We start from the raw sequence: 21936 nt of genomic DNA, 5'->3' as shown, positions 1-21936 counted from the left end.
AAAGAACATCTATAGAGAGGAAGAGAATTGAAAGATAGTAAGTGGAAGAGAGTGATTTGAGAAGGAATGAATGCACAACGGTATTCAAACTGCCCAGAGGTAAAGCTAGATTGAATATAGTTGATGAAGGAGGTCAGTGGTATTTCATATGGGCTTTCCCCTAAGGCAATAAATTTCTAGATGTTAAGGGTAGAATCAGATTTCAGAAATATCATTTATTTATCTAGCAAAATATATTCAGTGTCTACTGTGTGCCCAGTTCTGGGAGCACAAGAATGATGGTTACTCAGCTCTGCCCTTACCTAGCTCATTGTGTATGGGAGAGACAGACACATAAACCATTCTAATGCAGTGTGATTAGTGGGTGGAGGAGGGAGCATAGAGGATAGGTGGTGATAGGATGGTGATAGGTATTTAGAACTCCCATCTCTATTCAAATATTCTTTCCTCAGAGCCAAGGTGTTCTGGCTCACTGTTAGCCTGGGTGGACATGCCCAGGGGAGATGAGTTTGCACTCAAAAGTAGCCTTTTGGGAAGAACTGTTAAGTAAGATAAGGAATGGAATGTCATTTGGAATTAATAGATTCCAACAAAGAGAACAACAGAAACTTTGGTGGGGTGGAAGAAAGGGGGAAAGGACATCAGACTGCCTTGTAGAGATAAAGGAAGGGAAAAGAATATAGATATGCTTTTTAGAAGACTGACTCTGGGAGGTTGGTGGGTGTATCTCAGTGGTAGAGTGTTTGCTTAGCATGTGGGAGGCCCCTGTCTCAATCTCAGGCACCACAAACAAACAAGGGGAGGGTTGCTGTTAGTTGGCAGGACCAAGGCTGAGGGAAGATTTTATAGTAAAGACTTAAGCCTGCCTTATGTGGTTGGGGAGTATGTTTCTGAAGTTGTATGAAATAAGATCTTCTGCATGGTTGGCATGATTGGGTGCCCTAAGTCAGCATTTCTCTTTCTTGAATAGTCTAGGGGATACCATCATCCCTCTGGGAGGGAGCAGTGCTTAGTTGAGAACATGGATTCAGGCAGGACTGGGTTTAATCCTAGATCAACTGAATTAGCTCCAGTTTCCTTTTCGTTAGAATAGGGTCTTTACCTCCTAGAAGTATCATCTATATTTGTACCATATTTTCATATTTTTCTGTTCAAACAGTGACAATTTCAAGACAGCAAACATAGTTTCTGCTTCTTACTATCCTTTGGCAGGTGTAGTCTCCCTTTACAACTGCTGAACCATAGCCCTAGATAATCTAGTATTGCTTGCTAATAGACCTTGAAATCATTTACTGATTATTGCTTAGATAAGTTTTTTGTACAAGAGGATGACTTCACTCATTGCTGATTTGCATTGTCAGGGTAATCACATGCTGCCCTCTCTTCCAGGACTACAGTTTCCCCTCCCCCTCTCTAGCACTGTAGCCTATGTGTACTTAGTCCAGGTAACAGTGGTCCTAGTGCCCACCTGTACTCTCTTCATTCCCTCGACTGTATGGGTTACCTCTTAATTACTTTCACAGTGCACGCTTCTTGTAATAGTCCCTATTCATTTTTTTTTTTCATGAAAGCTAGAGTCTAGGTATTAACTTGGAGCTTGCGTAGGGTTTGAAACACAGTGGGTACTTAATACATGTTTGTTTAATGAATGAAGGAATGAAAGAGTGAATTACATTCTGAAGGAAACTCATGTCCTGTCTAGTTTAGGGTATCAGGAATGGTTGCTTTTCCCAACCAGGGAGATATGCAGAGGGGCCCTCTTAAAGCTGGTTATTCTGGCTACGCAGAGCTCTGTGGATTGTTCCAGTTCTTTGCAGGTAGAAGTGTCTCCATTACCATAATTGGAGATAGTCCTACTCCTAGTCCTATATTCCTGCATACAATTAGGGTGGTATGTGGTGTGGTGAAATCAATATAGACTTTGGAACTGGCCACTGACTGAATGGCCTCGGGTTTTTTTGATTTTAAGATGAAGATAATGAAAGCTATTATTTGTCAGAGTACGTTAGAGAATGTATATAAATATGTAAGTGACCTATCACATAATTGTCTGTCAAAAATTGTATTTTCCATTTCAAATTATATTCACAATCATATGTATCTCAATTTCTAAAAACTTCATTTTCTACATTCTGTCTTTGGATGAATTTAAAAGTAATTTTAATTTTAAAAACCTTAGTAATCAGAAAGTAAAGCTGAGACTTTCTTCATGTTTTTCAAGAGAGGTGGAACTTTTCTCTTGGCAGAATCGGGGAGTAGGTGTCCAGAACTCCCATCTCTATTCAAATGTTCTTTCCTCAGAGCCAAGGTGTTCTGGCTCACTGTTAGCCTGGATGGACATTTCTGTTCTTGCTTTGCCACTCTTGCCCATATTGCACCCTACTTATTTTGGTCAAGTTGTTTTGTCTTTTGTTAACACGGCATTTTACATCTGTGCCTTCAGTCTGCCTTCATACCAGGGTTCCTAAAAAGAGTTCTGTTTTTTTTTCTTCCTTTCTTTCTTATTCTTTCTTTCTTTCTTTTTTTTTTTTTTTGGATACCCAGGATTGAACCCAAGTGCACTTAACCACTGAGCTACATCCTCATCCCTTTTAATTTTTTATTTTGAGACAGGGTTTTATTAAGTTATTTAGGGCCTTGCTGAGTTGCTGAGGTTAGACTTGAACTTGTGATCCTCCTGCCTCAGCCTCCTGGATTGCTGGGATTACAAGTATTTGCCACCACTCCCGGCCAGAGTACTGTTTATTGGGGGAGCAGACAAAGATTCTTTGTGTTCCCTGTACTTGACTCTAGTGAATTGCATGTACTAGAAGATTCTTCAGTAAATGTTAGTCAGATGCATACAGAGGTTATGATTACAGATTCAACATGGCTGAGAAGGGCAGTTCATGCTTTTGGCTTTTATGGTGATGGTGAAGGGCTAAGTGTTGCTGTGGAAACTGGGCAGATGGGAGGACAGATGCCTCATCCTCAGTCTGCTGAGCTGCTTGTGTACTGTAAAGGACTTCGGATCCCCCTGCGTGTGTGTCTGACTGAGAGCTTTGGCCACGTGTCCTTGTGTAGCTTTTCCTGACCAGAAAGACTGACCTCGTGTACCTGTGGCTACTGAGCTGAAACAACCAAATGTGGGACCTCCAACTGATTTTCTGACCTTTGAACTTTCTACTTGGATGCTATTTATCTCAGAGGAGTTTTCCCAAGAGACATCTTAGGTTGAAGGCAAAAATCATGTCCTACGTTCACTTTAACAAATAGACTGGTATTAGAGCCCTGAATCCTTTCTAGTGGGGTTAGTGTGAACCTAGGAACAAACTCTTCACAGCAGTGAAGGAAGTAGAGATGTGTGCTGGTTTGGTCCTCAAGGCTCTTGGGGGCTCATCCTGGTTCTTATCCTTCTTCATTTTCTACCTCAGAAGAAGCTGAGGGGATAACTAGAGGAGTTTGGGGAAGAAGGTAGGGACAATGGGTCCTCACCCTGACTGTACATTGCATTTATATTGTTATTAATCTCTATGGAGATTAAAAACAAAAACACAACACTCATCACCCATTTCCTGAATAAATGCATCTGAACCACTTGGAGAAGAATGGGAATTGGCTTGGAGAATGAAAACTGAGGAAGAAGGAATTGATGGGGGTTCTTGTGTCCAGGAGGTGGGAGGAGAATTGATGGGGGTTCTTGTGTCCAGGAGGTGGGGGGAGCAGTACTTGTCATTGTGCTTCAGAATCATCTGGGGAGCCTTTACAACAAGCTCATGACTGGGCTCCACCCCAGAGTTTTCAACTTCATTGTGTGGGATGGCACCCTAGCACTGGACCAGCTTGTCCCAGTGTGTAGCCAAGATGCAGGATCTCCGAGTTCAGTGATTAGACTTGTTTTGATTAAAATTGCTGTGTATGTGATTATTTCGTTAGGTGGTCATCTCAGGTAACCTGCCCAAGCAGGCAGATCATCAGAGTGCCCTGGAAAACCCTGTCTCAGATCTCCTTAATCAGAACTTCTGGAAGGACCCTGACTCTGCAGGTTAACAGATTCCTCAGGTGATTTTGATGACCACTCAGATTCAGTTTAAGTCCTTAGACCCTGAATCTATCTGAGCAAACAATATGGATCTGATTCACAGGGACTAGCTGGCCTTGAGAAGGGCACAGAGAGGGTTGTAATATAAGAGCCACTTAGTACATGGTCTGCTTGCTCCTTCAGAGAGGTCAGAACCACTGCAACTAAAGTGCTGACTGATTTCCAGGAAGGACACTGGGAGGGGTCTGATCCAGTGACCCATAGGGCTTGTGCTTGGTGTGCCTTCTTGCCAAAGGCTCTCACCCATGATGTCTGAGTAAGCAAAAAGGTTCTGTTACCTGAAAAGAAAAAAAGAGTCTGAAGGCCATCTATTCTGACCTCTGGAGCTGGAAGGAGGAGGGGAGAAATTTGGGGTATAGAGAGTATCACAAATTAGCATTAGAAAAAAACAATGGGGATACAGCAGAGAAAATAAGGAAGAAGAAACCTGAAATCTCTGGGTTTGAGCAACAGATATGAATGTCTTCTAGAGAGCTTAAATTTGAACGTTTTGAGGAAATAGCAATGGAAAAAGTATTCTGGAGGCCTCAGGGCCTTCACAGCCTGAGTGTACCAGATAAGGGGCTTGGCTGTTGTTCCTGAACAGTGAGCCTCTGACTATATACAGACCCAGCCAAATATAAAGATTTGCTGTTTTTCTGAGCAACATATAATAAACAAGCTTGCTATCCTTCTGTCAATTACTGTAGGACAGAATAATCTCAAATTGCCCAGGCTGGCCTCAAACTTGTGATCTTCCTGCCTTAACCTCTCAAGTAGCTGGGATTACAGGCATATGTCACCACACCTGAATCAATATCTTGATGTATTGAAACTACCCAGAAGACTGAGATCTGTCACTGATGACATTGAAGTTCATGATAGTAAACTGAATTTCACATGGAACGTTCATTGCTCTCTGTCAGTTGCAGGCTATGTATATGAAAGAATAAAGAATGAAGATCAGAATATCTGACTGTAAATCCTATGATACCAGAAAGATGACTTGGGGCAGGTTTCATAGTGATTAGAGGGATGTGTTTAATAAGACTTAAAACTGAAATTTTAGAGGCTAAGAGAAAAATGCAAAGATAAAAGAAAAATCTTGAGTATTTTGGGGGCTGTCAGGTATTACATAGCAAGAATAATAAAGGTGAAGGAGTCAATCGGTAATATGTTTGGAGACAATAGGATAGAAGACAAGGAATGAAGTTTTTAGACTCAGGTACAACATTACAAATAAGACTAATAAATATATTAGACTTTTTAATGCATGGGGAAAACAATTTCATAGCTATTAGTGATATTTGATTAGAATATAATAGTGGAAGAGGATACTTTGTTTAAAAGTGATAGATTTGTTAGAAAAATTGGGATGTAGTATATCAAAGAGAGATGGATTTATATGAGAATCTGTTGTAATGAGGGATGCTTTCTTCCTCTGCCAACGTCACCCAGGTTCTTGTGCATGTTGGGTAAGAGTTCTGCCACTAAGTGGTACATCTATAGCTCTTAAAAAAAATTTTTTTTTTTTTTTTTAAATTTTGAGCCTGGTGCAGTGGTGCATGCCTATAATCCCAGTGGCTGGGGAGGCTGAGGCAGGAGAATTGCAAGTTCAAACCCAGAGTCAGCAACTTAGTGAGGCCTTAAGCAATTTAGAGCTGGTCTCTTAAAAAAAAAAATTGTTTCCAAAGCTGATCTTATTAAATAGCCCAGGCTGGCCTCAAACTTGTGATCTTCCTGCCTTAACCTCTCAAGTAGCTGGGATTACAGGCATATGTCACCACACCTGACTCAATATCTTGATGTATTGAAATTTCTCTCTCTCTGTAATCCCAGCTACTGAGGAGACTGAGGTAGGAGGATCCCAAGTTTGAGGTCAGTCTGGGCAATTTAGGGAGATCCTGTCTCAAAAAAAAAAAAAAAAAAAAAAAAAGTTGAAATTTAGCTCAGTGGTAGAGCACTTGTCTAGTATGCATGAGGCCCTGTGTTTGGTCCTCAGTACAAAACAAACAGACAAAAAAATACCTAAGATCTTTCTTTTTTCTTTATTTTCTGACAACTATAATGAACACTACCACCTAATACTGCTTCCAGGTCCCTGCCTAAAGGGAAGGTTTCTCTTTATGCCTGAATAGAAGTCTTTTCTTTGTCACTAAAGAGATGTAGCCTTTATCTTATAAGGGGCATTAAGATGCTAGCCTCTGTAAATTCTATATGCTCACCACTGGGAGAATAATTATTAACATAGTGCTGTTGGAGGCCTCTTATGTTCCATTTAGGACATTTTCCTGAAGGTCTCTCATTGTAATAGTACATGAAAATAAATCCATATCCTGAGGGATGAAGCTTAGTGAAGAGAAACTAGAAGTGATATAATTGTGGGCATAAGTTGCATACCATCAAATCAGAAGATATAAATATTTTGTTTTCCTGTTTATAACATTGGTACAAAAGGGAAAATAGTCATGAATGAAGGTCAGTTCTTTGAGTATCTTTTGCTAGAGTTGCTTTCATTTTGTTAGAAGTGGTACCTCTATATATTAAAAAAAGGATTTATTATGGAAAACTAAAAACACATACAGAATAGAGTGAATTATGAGATGAACTTCTAGAGTTCAAATGCCAATAATTGTCATCATTGTTTTATATATACTTGCATTGATCCCTTACTCACCCCATTGGATTACTTAAAACAAATCTAAGGTATTATTACCATTTAGCCTTTAAAGGCTTCAGTGTGAATTTTTAAAGGAAAAGGACTTATTATTTGGTGCTGAGGATTGAACCTAAGGCCTCATGCATAAGGACTTATTATTATTTTTAATATAATCAGGTAAAATGTGGAATACTTGTGAGGAAGTGACTATGCTTACTGAGTTTGTGTCTTCTAAAAAAAGAAATTATTGATTTCCTCAGAGATGCACTCTAAATTTTAGGCAAAGAGATTACAAAAAAAGCTCAGAGAAAAGAACTATAATCTCATAGCCAAAGACACAAGCAACAAAGCAAAACAGAAGATTTTAAAAAATGAAATTCTGAACAAATAGTTGAAAATAATCTTATTTAAGAAGAAAAGGAGACATCCAGGGGGCTGGGGCTGGGGCTCAGTGGTAGAGTGCTTGCCTCACACATATGAGGCAGTGGGTTGGGTCCTCAGCACCACATAAAAATAAATAAAGATATTGTGTCCACATATAATAAAAAATATATAAAAAAAAGAAAAGGAGATATCCAAAGAAACCAGTGTGATTGAAGAAGCTGCTTTTTGATGAACTTAGATTTTTAGAAAGAAGATATATGAAAGATGATAAGAGATGTAACCAAGGCTAAATGCAGGTGTGTCCCTTCTAGAACTGCAAGGAGAGTGTCTAGAGGTTGATGCCCAGCAGGAACTGAGTTCTAAAGAAGTGACTGAGGACAATAACAGGCTCTGAGAGGCATGTTCAGATGAGACCAGTAGGGCAGGGATGTACATTCTGGGGACAGTTGGTTCTGAAATAATAGATAGAGAGAGAAAGGAAAAGGCCATTGGTCCCACTTTCCCTTTACACTTCTCTGTCAAGCCTGAAGACTGTCAATCTAGAAAGATTTCAGTAAAGTGGTTAGGCCAATAAAAAGAGCAAGACAAAGAGAGTTGAGAAATAGTAATAAAGCATGTCATGACTTAATATTTTTAATTACCTAGTTGCAGACAAGTGGACAGAATTTTTAGGTAGATAAGATCACAGAATCACTACTAGGTATCTTCAGGATTCTGGAGAGCAGGAAGGGTGTATAAAGGAAGCAGCTGAGTGAGTTTCCTCTTGCTGCTATAACAAGTTACCCCTGATTTTCATTATTATTATTATTATTTGTATTCTTTTTAGAATATATTTTGATATACATACGTGGAGTATAACATCATTCTTGTGGTTGTACATGATGTGTAGTTATGGTTGTGTATTCATATATAAACATAAGAAAGTTATGTCCCATTCATTCTACTGTTACCTCTAATTTAATGGCTTAAAATAACACATACTTTTTATACTACAGTTATGGAGCTCAGAAGTCTGAAATAGATCTTACTGGTTTAAAGACAAGGTGTCGATAGTGCTGTATTCTATTCTGGAGGCTCTAGGATAGAATCAGTTTTCTTGCTGTTTCTATCTTTTAAAGGTTCATGGCCCCCTTTCATCTTCAAAATCAGCAATAACTGGTAGAATCTTTCTCATATTGCATCACTCAGTCTTTGACCCTTCTGCCTCCGTTTTCCATCTTTCCATTGGGCCTGCCCTATTTTAAGGTCATGTGACTAGCAACCTTAATTCTGTTTGCAACTCTAATTCTCCCTTGCCATGTAATATAATATAGTTCACTATTTCCAGGGTTTTGGATGTGAACCTCTTGGTGTATATGCGTGGGGATTATTCTGGCTATCACAGTGATAACCTAGCCTTTTCAAAGGTAGCCTCTGAACACTGTGGACTGATAATTCAAGGTTGGTTCTTGCCCAAATTCTAGGCTTGTTGGTTAAACACAGTTAGCAAAGTGTGAGAAATGGAAAGAAAGATCATTAGTAATCTGTATGAATTCACTAAGAACAAGCCATGCCAACCTAACATCTTTTGGGGGTTTAATTTTATTTTCTTTTTCTGTATAATATACACAAGGTCTAGTGCACATATCACAAATATTTAACTTACTGAATCTTCACAAAGTGAGCATATATCTGTAACCAGCATCCCCATAAAAAAATTGGCCCCTAACCCCTCTTATAGTTCTTCTAGTCTCTGCCTTCACAGCCCTGATTTCTAGTAGAATGGATTTGCCTGTGTTTATATAAATGAGCATAAACAGTGTGTACTCTTTTGTGTCATGCTTGTTCATTTAATATTTTTGAGATTCATCTGTATTTTTATCTGTAGTTGTAGACTATTTATTTTCACTGCTGTTTTATATTGTACCACTATTCCATTTAATCTATTCTAATATTGATGGGCATTTTTTTCATTCCTTTTTTTTTTTTTTTTTGGTACCAGGGATTAAACTCAGTGGCACTCAACCACTGAGCCACATCCCCAGTCCTATTGAGTTGCTTAGTGCTTCGATTTTGCTGAGACTGGCTTTGACTCACAATTCTCCTGCCTCAGCCTCCCGAGCTGCTAGGATTATAGGCATGCACCACCACACCTGGCTTTGTTTCCATTTTTGGCTATTACAAGAGTGTTGCTATGATGTGCATAATATTATATTAATTGCATTGAATCATTTGATAGCATCATGAGACATGTATATACACATTTCAGAGAGCTTCTTGGAAAACTCATGATATTCTTTATGACAAGACATAAAAAGGGGGGCTGGGGATGTGGCTCAAGCGGTAGCGCGCTCGCCTGGCATGCGTGCGGCCCAGGTTCCATCCTTAGCACCACATACCAACAAAGATGTTGTGTCCGCCGAGAACTAAAAAATAAATATTAAAAATTCTCTCTCTCTCTCTGTAAAAAAAAAAAAAACATAAAAAGGTAGAATAGACAAAATTCTTGGTTCAAGGATGTAGAATAATGACAGCACAGAGGAAGTTCTGTAGTGATAGACTTTAGGGCTCTGGTGATCCCAACCAATATTTTTACAATAATTTCTGTGAATACTCAGAAGATATGATAATTGAACTTACAGATTTCACAGAATTGAAGGGATCTGAAGCTGGTTGTCGTAGTGTGCTCCTATAACCCAGCTACTCAGGAGGCTGAGGCAGGAGGATTGTGAATTTGAGGCTTGCCTGGGCTACTTAGAGAGACCCTGTCTCAAAATAAAGTTTAAAAAAGGGATAAAGGGCTAGGAGTGCAGTTCAATGGTAGAGCACTCCTGGGTTCAATGCCCAGTACCTCCCCGACCTGAAAAACCAAGGACTGGGGATGTGGCTCAGTGGGGAGTTCTTGACTAGCATGCACAAGGCCTGGGGTTCATTCCCCAATACTGCACAAAAAAGTGGGGGGCAGTTTGAACTAATAATAATATAAAGGGGGAAAACCTATTTGCAATTGGTGAGGATGATACATAAAGACTCACAGAGGAGTTACTTAGTACTAAGTTACTAAGGATAAATATAAAGTTCTATATCTGGGATTTAAAAGATTGCTTTTGGGGCTGGAGTTGTGGCTCAGTGGTATAGCGCTTGCCTAGCATGTGTGAGACACTGGGTTCGATTCTCAGCACCACATATAAGTAAATAAAAGTCCATCAACAACTAATAAAGTATTTTTTTTTAAAAGAGAGAGTGAGAGAGGAGAGAGAGAGAGAGAGAGAGAGAATTTTTAATATTTATTTTTTAGTTCTCGGCGGACACAACATCTTTGTTGGTATGTGGTGCTGAGGATCGAACCCGGGCCGCATGCATGCCAGGCGAGCGCGCTACCGCTGAGCCACATCTCCAGCCCCCTAATAAAGTATTTAAAAAAATGTTTTTACAATTTCAGAAAGGAAGTCGGAAAATAACTCATTAATGTGAGGTGGGGATAAACAAGTTGTAGTTAATGAATTCTGACTGTGACTCTGCAGTATGCAACAATGTCTGGAGTTCTCTGTATGGGATCTTGAGTTTCCAGGAAGACCCTGACAGTGAAGTAAATGAAGAGGAGAGTCCTGGGATGTTAGTGGTCTTGAAGCCATATTTGCCCCACAAGGTGTTGAAGATACTGGGTTTTTAGCCTAAAGAAGGGAAGACTCAAGGTGCACAGGATACTAATCTTCAATGCTAAGAAGGGCCATTGTGTACAAGAGGGTTTAGCTTGATCCTATGTAGCCCCAGAGAATTTGGCTTAGTGGGATGAAGAGCTATAGATCTCCTTAAAAATGGAATGAATATCTAATAAAGTATTGACATTTTATAGTTCCTGGGAATTTAAGGCAGAAAATGGGATAAAATAGCAGCCTAAGTTGTGTGTTTCATTGATATGTATTTAAAGTTAATGGTGCTGGGAGTATTGTGGGTTTAATGTCTTTTTCCAGGGACTATTTAGTTTGAGTATCTAAACTAAATCTAGGCATGGATCCAGGGTAGGTCTTCAAGTATTGTTCCTTTCTGGATCAACCTGTTAGATGATTTCTGGATTTAAGTCTAGAGCTCACACTGGGCCCTACTGGAAGAACTAGATTCTGTGTAGGCTGGGTTTGATGATCCATTTAGAAGCACCTCTAGATGTTTTAGGAGTGACATCTTTGCGTCTTTTTATTTCCCCTGGGGTTAAAGCAGGAATGGAGCTGTACCTGGGTTAAGGGTTTAAGGTCATTTTAGGCCATTCTTCTGTGGACTTGGCCAAGTGTTGGGTAAGGACCGAATTGTGCCTAGAGGTAGAAGAGTAGGGCATCTGCATTCTAGAGGTTAGAGTGCAGTTGCCTCTGCGTTAATCTAAACCCATGGTCCCCTCCCATCTCTGATAGAAGCAGGAGGTTGGGCTCCACTTTAAGACCAGTATACTTAGCTGGGCTCTGGGGCCTCTGGTCAGTTGTATCCTGAGGCAGGGGACAAAGAGCCTAGTCAGCACTACTGTCTGCCATATGCATTTCCTGCTCCCAGGGCCAGGAGGAAGCAGGGCTCTGGGGAGGTGAGGATAGGTCTCTTTAGGCAGTTCCCTCTGTTCCCTGGCTTCTTTTTTATTTGTTTCTGTGATGCTGGGGATTCAACCCAGGGCCTTGAGCATGCTAGGCAAGTGCTCTGAGCCTATATCCTCAGCACCCATGGGTTTATTTCCATAGAACTTTTTTCCCCAGTCAAATGGATCCCTTGTGCTCAATGCATAGAGCAGATCAGGACAAGATGGTGGGTGCATAGCTGAGAAATAAAGTTCACAAGTGGGGGAGGGGCACTACTGGAGTTAAGAGGATAAATGGATAAATATAAAAGTAAAGAAGCAGTAGAGGCTGGGGTTGTGGCTCAGTGGTAAAGCGCTTGCCTAGCATGTTTGAGGCCCTGGGTTCGATCCTCAGCACCACATAAGAATAAATAAATAAAATAAAAATGTTGTGTTCAACTACAATTTAAAAAAAAAGGAAGAAGCAATAGGGACCAAAATATAAGCAATTCATATATTTTCATTGCAGAAGTTTTTGTAGTAAAGGCTGGTGAATTTTTGGATGTCCCTACTTTTTCCTGCTTGTATCCCTGGACAGAGCTGAGAAGGGAACCTTTGTGGTACACAGCTGCAGAGTCAGATTGTGGTTTATAAACTAGTCTCTTACATTTATTCCAGTTGGGAGTTATGACCCTGGGTTATCTGCAGGCTAACCAGGAATTTGTGTTAGAGGATCCTATTCCCCTGAGCTTATGGTAGCATTACTTGTGCTTGGTGTTTCTAATGGGAACCTTGTTTGTGTTGTGTTTATGGACAGAGCCTGAAGGAAAGGGGTAGAGAGGTTACAGGATGAGAAAAAGGGCACAAGGGCTGCTGAATGGATGGCAGTGGAAGTCTGGAAGGTAGTAAGGGGTAGATGACTGACTGAGGACGATCAACAGATTAGGCAGTTTTGTGCAGGGCAAGATACAGGCACTTTGGTCATTTTGTGGGATGCCAGTGGAGACTGTTCATTTGTGTCTTTAATTATTAACTCAGCACTGGGGTGGCCTGGAGTGATGGGTGCATTTTTGTCCAGCCCTGTGATAAGATTTGGTTCTTTATTATCTTGTTTATTCTGCAGAAAGGCAAGTGTTTGAATTATATAGGAATGCCCCTCTCAAGAAGAGCAGAAAACAGGGCAGTAAGTAAAATGAGGATGAAAGAGAGGGTGAGAGAAAGATGGATAGCTTTTCTGAGAGGTCAGTCTTTCCTGCTTCTCAGAATGAAGGAGCTTCTGGGCCAGAATGTATGAGGTCAGGATATAACAGAACAGAACTGGGGACACTGAGGACCATGAACTGCCAGGAGAACTCAGACAGGAAGTGGTTTCTGACTGTGGTGGCCTGAAGTAGATGAGTTCCATCACTGGGCCTCCCTGTCTACACTGGCAGGGCAAGGCTGGCCTTACCCCTGGAGCCTTTGGGAGAAGGGCTTTAAGATTAAATACTCCTATGGTGTTCCAGTCGCTGAGCTGTGAAGGGATTCATGGTGTCACCAAGAGGAAGGTATGTCTGCTTTCCTAACAGGCTGGCAAGGGATCTAAGGGATATTCTGATAAGCCTTAGAGTTGTTCTGACTTTCTTCCCCACTACATCCTGGGGTTAGTGGCCAACTTCATAGCATATGTGGGCTTCCCTTCTTAACTTTTTTTTTGGGGGGGTGGGGTGGGGAGTGGGGAGGTTAATAGATTTCTCTAAGATTATTGTTATTATTATTATTGGTGCTGTGGATTGAACCCACAGCCTTGTGCATGCTAAGCACATGTGCTGCCACTGAGACACAACCGCTGTATCTTCTCTGAGATTCTGATAAAAGCTATCGGCCCTTTTCCTATAAAAATGTATATACTCATATAAACATGACACTTTGCAAAATAATTTGAGGTCTTATGGAGACCAGTTCAAAAACTTGGCTCTTTAAGAATAATGCATAAACTTTACCCAAGCTTATCTGGGTAAAGTAATTACCTCTACCTCAGGATAGACGGATTATGAGGAATGTTATAGCTCTTACTTCTGCATTGTCCATTAGGAAAAATGCTCTGTCCCCATTCTATAGGAACCGCTCTTTGCTGCAAGAATATTTTCAGGCACAAAAACAAGCAGCTGATCTGGCAGGTGGTGAGCAGGAAGTCTGGCCTCCCTCCCAATCCTTGGCCACACATTCTGACCTGCTGGACCAGACAATGAAGTTATAACAGGACTGGGCAAGGTTAACAGTAATACTAATGAGACAAAGTGCTGGGTCCTAAAGCCTATGTGTGTGTGTGGCAGGGTGGGTAGGAGGGAGAGACAGTGACTTCTCAGAGCCAACAGCCAGAACACACTAATCCTGTATAGCTACCAGTTGTCTCCCACTGCATCCAGTTTGGGTGTACTTTTTTTTTTTTTAACTTTATTTTATTTGTTGTTATTTTTATGTGGTGCTGGGGATCGAACCCAGTGCCTCACTCATGCTAGGCAAGCTGAGCCACAACCCCGGCCCCTGGGTGTACTTTTGTATGTAAGCAAATCTGAGATTACTTTGTTTCTGTCTCCTGTATAAGGTGCTGGGGTAGGGATCATGGTGGTGCTGTGTACACAGGTGCTCAGCAGATGTCTTTGAATGATAATAGTAAGGACATTCTGGGACCGAAGTTTCTTATGCAAAGCAAGTAAAAGCCTAAACACATATACTTTCTTTGTGAAACGGGCCTTTTTAGAAACTATTACTAGAAAAATTGCTTAGGAGTCTGGGTGTGAAGGGTTAGTCACCAATCAGTATTATTTTTCTTTCAGGTCTCTTAACCTTCGTTAACTGTGCCTATGTCAAGTGGGGAACCCTGGTACAAGATATTTTCACCTATGCTAAAGTATCAGCACTGATTGCGGTCATCATTGCAGGCATTGTTAAACTTGGCCAGGGTAAGAAATAATAGAAGCTAATATTTGTTAAGTATTTTCTATGAGACATACTCTTCTTAATATATACTTTGTATATTATCTCACTTAAATCTCCAATAACCTTGTTTGGTAGGCACTGTTATTATTCCCTTTTTATAGATGAAGAAATATGCTATAAGAATTTGCCCAAGTTTGTAGTGGTAAGTAGGAGAGCTAAAATATGTACTCAGGCAGCGAACTCCAAAGCCTGTTCTTTTAAGTTCTATGCATGCTAGTTCTAGCACATATGGAACCACCATAGGACCTGCTGACATGTTTATTTTATAGGCATATGCCACCACGCCCAGATGAGACTGATCTTGGCAAAAGGACTGACAGCCATACTCTGGGAGTTGGCTTTTGTGGTTTTTGAACCTAGTGCTGTTGATTTGATGGTTCTGCCCTTGAAAGTGGGCAAGGTCAACAATGAACTTCTTATACCCACTTCTCTAGTTTCCAGGTAGAAACCCACCCTACAACTAGTCTGTTGACTTGGGCAGATGGAGCCCTGTCCTTCTACCTCATGTCAGCTGTGTCTGGTGTCAGAAAGGGGATAAGAATCAGGCAGACTATAGAGCAGAGAGAAACAGGACACCATTCCTGTTCTCTACCCCTTCTGCTACATGCTGGTTTCTTATCCTAGAAAGCTGAGCTCTTCTGTCAAGATCCCCATCCATGTCATTCTCTGCATTCCATCATCTCTATAGATGTCTGTCTTCTGTTCCCTGTCCTTCACTGATACCGTTGCTGCCAAAGATGTTCTGAGTCACTTACCTGCTCTTACTGCCATATTTTTCCACTACTTTATTGGATCATCTTGAGATTAGGGGAATGGGCCACTAATACTTCTGCTTTCCATTGTTCTTGGATTCTAGGAGCCACGACTAACTTGGAGAATTCCTTTGAGGGTTCATCATTTGTAATGGGTGACATTGCCCTGGCACTGTACTCAGCTCTGTTCTCCTACTCAGGCTGGGATACCCTCAACTATGTCACTGAAGAGCTCAAGAATCCTGAGAGGTAGGTATCTCACCACCAACTTTCCACAACCCTGATACCCACCATTCATTGAGCTCTTACCATGCAAGACTATATGCCATAACTGCCTCTGAGTGAATTCTATCAACCCTAATTTAATAGATGGGAGGTCAGAGGCCCCAGAATATAACTTGTCCATGATCCCACTAACAGAGGTAAGATATGAACTCAAGTATGCTTTTAAATTCTTTTTTTTATTATTCAAAGAAGCTTCGTTTTTTAAATTTAGCTTTCTGACTCTGTGCTTGTGCCTTCAACACTTTCATGATTTCCTGTTCCTTAATAAGGAAAGCACACTTGATCCTGTCACAGTCACATTTAGCACTTATGGAACCACCATAGGCCCTGGTGACATGATTTTTTTCTCTGCCTTTTTTTTTGTGGGGGGAACACTGGGGATTGTACTCAGAGGCACTCAACCACTTGGTCACATCCCTAGCCCTGTTTTCTATTTTATTTAGAGACAGGGTCTCATTGAATTGCTTAGTGCCTGGCCATTGCTTGGGGCTGTCTTTGGATTCACAATCCTCCTGTCTCAGCCTCCCAAGCTGCTGGGATTACAGGTATATGCCGCCACGCTCAGCTTGACACATTATTTTTTTTGTTTTGTTTTAGACATCTCATAAGAACTTTAGGTCTTGCTGGGTGCAGTGGGTCCTGAGCCCAGAGGCTCAGGAGACTGATGCAGAAGGATTGCTAGTTCAAAGCTAGCCTCAGCAATTTAGCAAGGCCCGAAGCAACTCAGTGAGATCCTGTCTCTAAATAAAATACAAAAAATGGGCTGCAGATGTAGCTCAGTGGTTAAGCGCCCCTGAGTTCAATCCCTGGTACCAAAAAGAAAAAAAAGAAAAAAAAGAACTTTAGGTCTCACAGCACAAACCCCTTGAAGTATGCCTGGGAACACAGCACATGCAGATTTTGGTGCTTTCCCAACCATCTCTGTGTAAATGATTCTATTGCCAGGGGTTCAGGATAGCCTAGTTTTATAAGAAGCTGTATTGTAGGAAAGCCTACGATAGAATGTCAAACTCTGGACCATTTTGAGTGCCTCCAAATGCTGTCTCCGGAAGAACTTTAAATTCTTTTTTAAAGGGCTTTTTTACATTTTTCATTTATTCCTCTATTAATTAAAGCAGATCGTACTATGTGCTTGTATATGCTTTTATTTTATTATTAATTTTTAGTGCCAGGGATTGAACTCAAGGGCACTTAACCACTGAGCCAGCACTGCCCCCTGCCTTTTTAAAAAATTTGAGACACGGTCTCCCTAAGTTGCTTAGGACCTCACTAAGTTGCTGAGTCTGAGTTTGAACCTGCGATTCTCCTGCCTCACCTACCCAAACCACTGGGATTACTTATGTACATTTTTTGGGGTGTGGGGTTGGGGATGGGGATTAAACTCAGGGGCAATTAACCACTGGGCCACATTCCCAGCTTTATTTTGTATTTTATTTAGAGACAGGGTTTCACTGAGTTGCTTAGTGCCTCACTTTTGCTGAGGCTGTCTTTGAACTTGCAATCCCCCTGCCTCAGTCTCCTGATCTGGTGGGATTATAGGTATGCACCACCACACCTGGCTTGTGTATGCTTTTAAAATAGATTTTTCTTACCAGGTATGAAGTGGTGCATGCCTGTAGTCTTAGCTACTCAAGAGACTGAGGCTGAAGGTTTGCTTGAGCCTAGGAGTTTGTGACCAGCCTGGGAAGCATAGCAAGACCATCTCAAAAAGGATAATAAAAAAATTTTTTCCCTTGATAAATCTTTTATTCATTTTTATCCCTACATAGATAACTTTAGGCCATAGATGTTCAGAAATCTTCCTTTGCTTCCTTTCTGGGTCATTCCTTGTTTCCCTAATTCATGCTAACAGTGAGGTATTGTTTCAGTCATTTAACTATATCACTTGCCAACATTACTCTAAATAGCTTTGTAGTTGAGCAAAGTGGAAAGAGCATTGGACAGGGAGTCAGTGGGTCTGGAGTTTGTCTTATCACTGATTGGTTAGATGACCTTGAGAGAGTTTCTGTGCCTTTTCTTTGAATGCTTCTTTATCTGTAATTAAGAGGGTTAAATTATAGGATCTATGGGATCTTATAGGATCTTTCTTGGCTCTAAAACAGTATGATTCTGAGAAGTAAGATTTGACAGGGAGTGGATTTCTGTAAATTTCCAAAAAGAATAAAAGTTCTCATACCAATAAACTCCTTTTGGCTTTGAGAAATGAAGAGCCATCTTGGTATACATCTGGAGTTGCAACTTTGGGAACAGAGTTATTAGAAGCAGGATTGAGGCCTTGTTGGTGCTTCCACCTACTGGACAGAAGCTGAGTGACTTTAAGAGTTTTTGCCCCTGTCTCTTTTTGGTAGTCTAGCTGTCAAGGATGTTTATAAAGATCGTGGCTTCTTTGGCTAGAGGAATCTTGACAGGTCTTTGTGCTTCTCTTGGGGACCAATTAGGATGGTACCTGACGTTCTCAAACTGATGAAGGTGTGTGTCAGCTTTTTGTTGCTGTGATCAAAATACCTAATAGAAGCAGTTTAGAGGAGGAAAAAATATATTTTGGGCTCAGTTTCAGAGGTTCAGTCCATGGTTGGCCAACTCCTTTGCTGTGGGCCTGAGATGAACCAGAATTTCATGGTAGAAGAAAGCTGCTCAGTTGGGAAGCTGTGTGTGTGTGTGTGTAAGAGGAGTCAGGGACAAGATATAGTCCCCAGAGGTACACCCCCAGAGACCTACTTTCTCCAGCCATGCCTTACTGACCTATAATTACCACCTAGTAGTCCATTCACATAATTAATGCATCAAATGGATTAATCCACTGATGAGGCTATAGATCTCCTAATCCAGTCTTTTCACCTCTGAACACTAACACATGAGTCCTTGGGGGATATTTTTAAATAAAAAATCATTTATTTCCCAGGTTGCTTGCTCAGATATACATTCTGCTTTTCCTACTGAAGGCCTATCTTAATCTTTGGAGATGTTAGATTTCACAATTTGCCTCCATTTCTTTATATTTTTCTTAATTTAAACTTTCCTGTGGTGATAATCTTAGAGAAGGGATACTGACACCAACACCTTTGGAAGCAAAAATAAAATCACTACCCTCTTCCTGTGTTGCTGTCATGCTGTGACTTAGTTCTTTGTCAATTCCTTTCCCTGATTTTTCCTTTTTTGCACAGCTGTTTTTCCTGGTATGATGTTCCTTTCCCCTAACCCCCTTCCTTCCTTACTCCCTCCCTCTCTCCCTCCCTCCCTTTCTTCCTCCCTCCCTTCCAGTACTGTAGATTGAACCCGAGCCTCATATATGTGAGGCAAGTGCTCTATCATGGAGCTACCTCCTCGCCTCAGTCTCCTGAGTAGACAGAATTACAGGTGTGTACTACTACACACAGCTTATTTGTTCTTACAAGTTTACAGCTTTAACCAGTACTCTAGGCAACCTCAAATGCTGAGGCACTGGGGAAATGTAGCAGGAGACTCCATCTTTGGAAAGATGAGTATGGCAGTAAAGTCTAGGATTAAGAGATAAGGATGAACCTGTGGGACTGATGTATACTTTATTTTTGTTTAACTATAGGAATCTGCCCCTCTCCATTGGCATTTCCATGCCTCTTGTCACCATCATCTACATCTTGACCAATGTGGCCTATTACACCGTGCTAGATATGAGAGACATCTTGGCCAGTGATGCTGTTGCCGTGGTAAAGATTTTTACTAGCAGAAGGTTGAGGGTTTGTTGTGGGTTTTGGGGTATATCCCAGCTCTTCACAGTCCTGGAAAGGAGAGAGCTTTGAAAGGAGTACATTGGGATTCTGGGCTTGTAAGAAGAAACTGTTACCCTTAATGTGGAAGAAGGGTTGGATCCCTGGGAGCATGCCTATTGATGCCTTTCATTCCTTTTACGTCCTACTAATGACTATTTTCCATTCCTTTCCCTTAGACTTTTGCAGACCAGATTTTTGGAATATTTAACTGGACAATCCCACTGGCAGTTGCCTTATCCTGTTTCGGTGGCCTCAATGCCTCCATTGTGGCCGCTTCTCGGTAAGAGTGGCATCATTTGCTAGGAGGGTTCGTATTATGAAGAGCTAGGTCAGGAGATTGTACAACTTACAGGACTTGGACTTTAACCTCCTGCATTCCTCAACCTTTCTTCTTCCCATCAGCAGCCTTAACTTCTCATTAATCTCAACAATGAACTCCGTTCTGTATTATTTGTGCCTTTTGAAGGGATAGCAGAGAGGAAGGGCAGTGGCAGGTGAACCAGGTTGTTCCCCGATGCCCCACAGTTTTTTCACTTTCTTCTAACTTGTCTAAATAGGCTTTTCTTTGTGGGCTCAAGAGAAGGCCATCTCCCTGATGCCATCTGCATGATTCATGTTGAGCGGTTCACGCCAGTGCCTTCTCTGCTTTTCAACGTAAGTGATCCAAGAAGACCGAAAGCCAGATTGTTCAGGAAGTTTTAGTAGTAGTAGATATGAGTGTTGTAGCTTCCTGAAAGTCTTAAAGGGGACTCTGATAGAAAAAGTATTGATGGAATGATGGACTACCATCATGGGCGAGGCTGTGCCAACTGCTGCAGTGATTCCTGAGAATCACTCCTCTTAGCAATGGTAATCACCTCCAGTCTTAGATAAGGCATAAAGTACAAGGAATACATTTTAATGATTAACTGCCATGACAGGTTAAGAAATGGTCCTTGGATAGAGGGTGTTTAAGAAATGGTCCTTGGATAGAGGGTGACTGAAAAGACACTTGGAGGAAGTGTATTTGAAATAGATTTTGAAGGTTAGCATTGCAAATAGTAGAGATAGGTTTTGTAAGAGAAATAGCATCAGAAAGTCCTGCAGTAAATCAGTATGGAGTTGAGTAGTAGAAGAGCTGGAAATGAAGGCTGGTCATTATGGAGAGGGCTTTATGAAATGATTGAGGGATTGTTTTGTGTTTTATTTATGTATTTATTTTTAAAACATTTTTAGATGTCAGTGGACCTTTATTTAATTAATTTATACACGGTGCTGAGAATTGAACCCAGTGCCTCACACACGCTAGGTGAGCACTCTGCCACTGAGCCACCACCCCAGCCCGTTTAAAGAGGGTTAACTTGGCAGAAGTTTGAAGAAACAACTGAAAATCCAGTTGAAGCTATTAACTTCTGACAGAAAAGGAGTGAAGGACAAAACTTGAGTCTTAAAGGGGTAAGAAGAGAGCCAACAGGGGTGAAAAAGCACTTTGGAGCTAATTTGGGCTTGCACTTATAGGGTATCATGGCACTGATCTACTTGTGTGTAGAGGACATCTTCCAGCTCATTAACTACTACAGCTTCAGCTACTGGTTCTTTGTGGGACTTTCTATTGTGGGTCAGCTCTATCTACGCTGGAAGGAGCCTGATCGACCTCGTCCCCTCAAGGTAATTTACCTCCAACCCACCTCTGCTCTATCTGAAGCATTTTTCTTTCCTTCTTTGGGGATTGAACCCAGAGGCACTTTACCATCTCTGGTCCTTTTTGTATTTTGAGACGTGATCTTGCTAAATCTCCCAGGCTGGCCTCCAACTTGTGATCCACCTGCTTCAGGCTTCCAAGTTTGTGTGCACCACCATGCCCAGTTTAAAAAAAATTTTTTTTGATTTACTGTCTTGCTAAGTTGCTGAGTCGTTACCTCCTGCTACAGCCTTTCAAGTGGCTGGAATTATAGGAATGTGCCACCACACCCAGCAAAGGGAATTCTTACAGGACAGTTCACTCAGAAACCTTTGCCTGGGACTTGATGGTAGTTTTGTGTTGAGATGATGGAAAGGCTTACTGCTCTGTGTAGTGTTGGAGACTTGAACTCAGGGCCTTGGGCATGCTGGGCAAGTGTTCCACTACTGAGCTTTATCCCTAACCCTTCAGTGCTTTGGTCTTTTGGGAGGTGGGGTTATACTGGTTGTCAAGAATCTTGAGCTAACTCCTAGTTTCTTCTGTGCCCCTAGCTCAGCATTTTCTTCCCCATTGTCTTCTGCCTCTGTACCATCTTCCTGGTGGCTGTTCCACTTTACAGTGATACAATCAACTCCCTCATCGGCATTGGCATTGCCCTGTCAGGCTTGCCCTTTTACTTTCTCATCATCAGAGTGCCGGAAGACAAACGACCTCTTTGCCTCCGAAGAACTTTGGGTAAGCCTTGGGTCCTTGGGTCCCTCAGCTACTTGATAGCCAGGTTTCGGCCTCTTTTGCAAATCTAGACTCCCAAGTCATCTTTGCCATAGCCCCCTCCTGTTATTAACCATATGCCTTAACTGAATTACCCTCTTTGGGCCTAGTGCCATTC

General features: G+C 41.3%; 1 protein-coding gene and 1 pseudogene across 3 annotated transcripts in view; one reads left to right on the top strand and one right to left on the bottom strand.

Annotated features, from left to right (window-relative positions):
* Slc7a7 (solute carrier family 7 member 7) overlaps window positions 1–21936 on the top strand; it is a 57809-nt gene that overhangs the window by 35155 nt on the left and 718 nt on the right. For all 3 annotated transcript variants that reach the window (XM_026406022.2, XM_026406023.2, XM_026406024.2), the window contains exons 3-9: window positions 14439–14564; window positions 15458–15602; window positions 19201–19324; window positions 19564–19667; window positions 19945–20041; window positions 20885–21034; window positions 21599–21782. In XM_026406022.2, the coding sequence (XP_026261807.1) occupies window positions 14439–14564; window positions 15458–15602; window positions 19201–19324; window positions 19564–19667; window positions 19945–20041; window positions 20885–21034; window positions 21599–21782 (930 nt within the window). The remainder of the gene's footprint in view (window positions 1–14438; window positions 14565–15457; window positions 15603–19200; window positions 19325–19563; window positions 19668–19944; window positions 20042–20884; window positions 21035–21598; window positions 21783–21936) is intronic.
* Window positions 15818–16659, bottom strand: LOC113194856 (large ribosomal subunit protein eL34 pseudogene; annotated as a pseudogene).

This window comes from Urocitellus parryii, chromosome 6 (assembly GCF_045843805.1).
Source record: "Urocitellus parryii isolate mUroPar1 chromosome 6, mUroPar1.hap1, whole genome shotgun sequence".
Classification (NCBI taxonomy): Eukaryota; Metazoa; Chordata; class Mammalia; order Rodentia; family Sciuridae; genus Urocitellus; species Urocitellus parryii.
The sequence above is the reverse complement of the archived record's forward strand: the minus strand, read 5'-3'. Positions and strand labels throughout refer to the sequence as shown.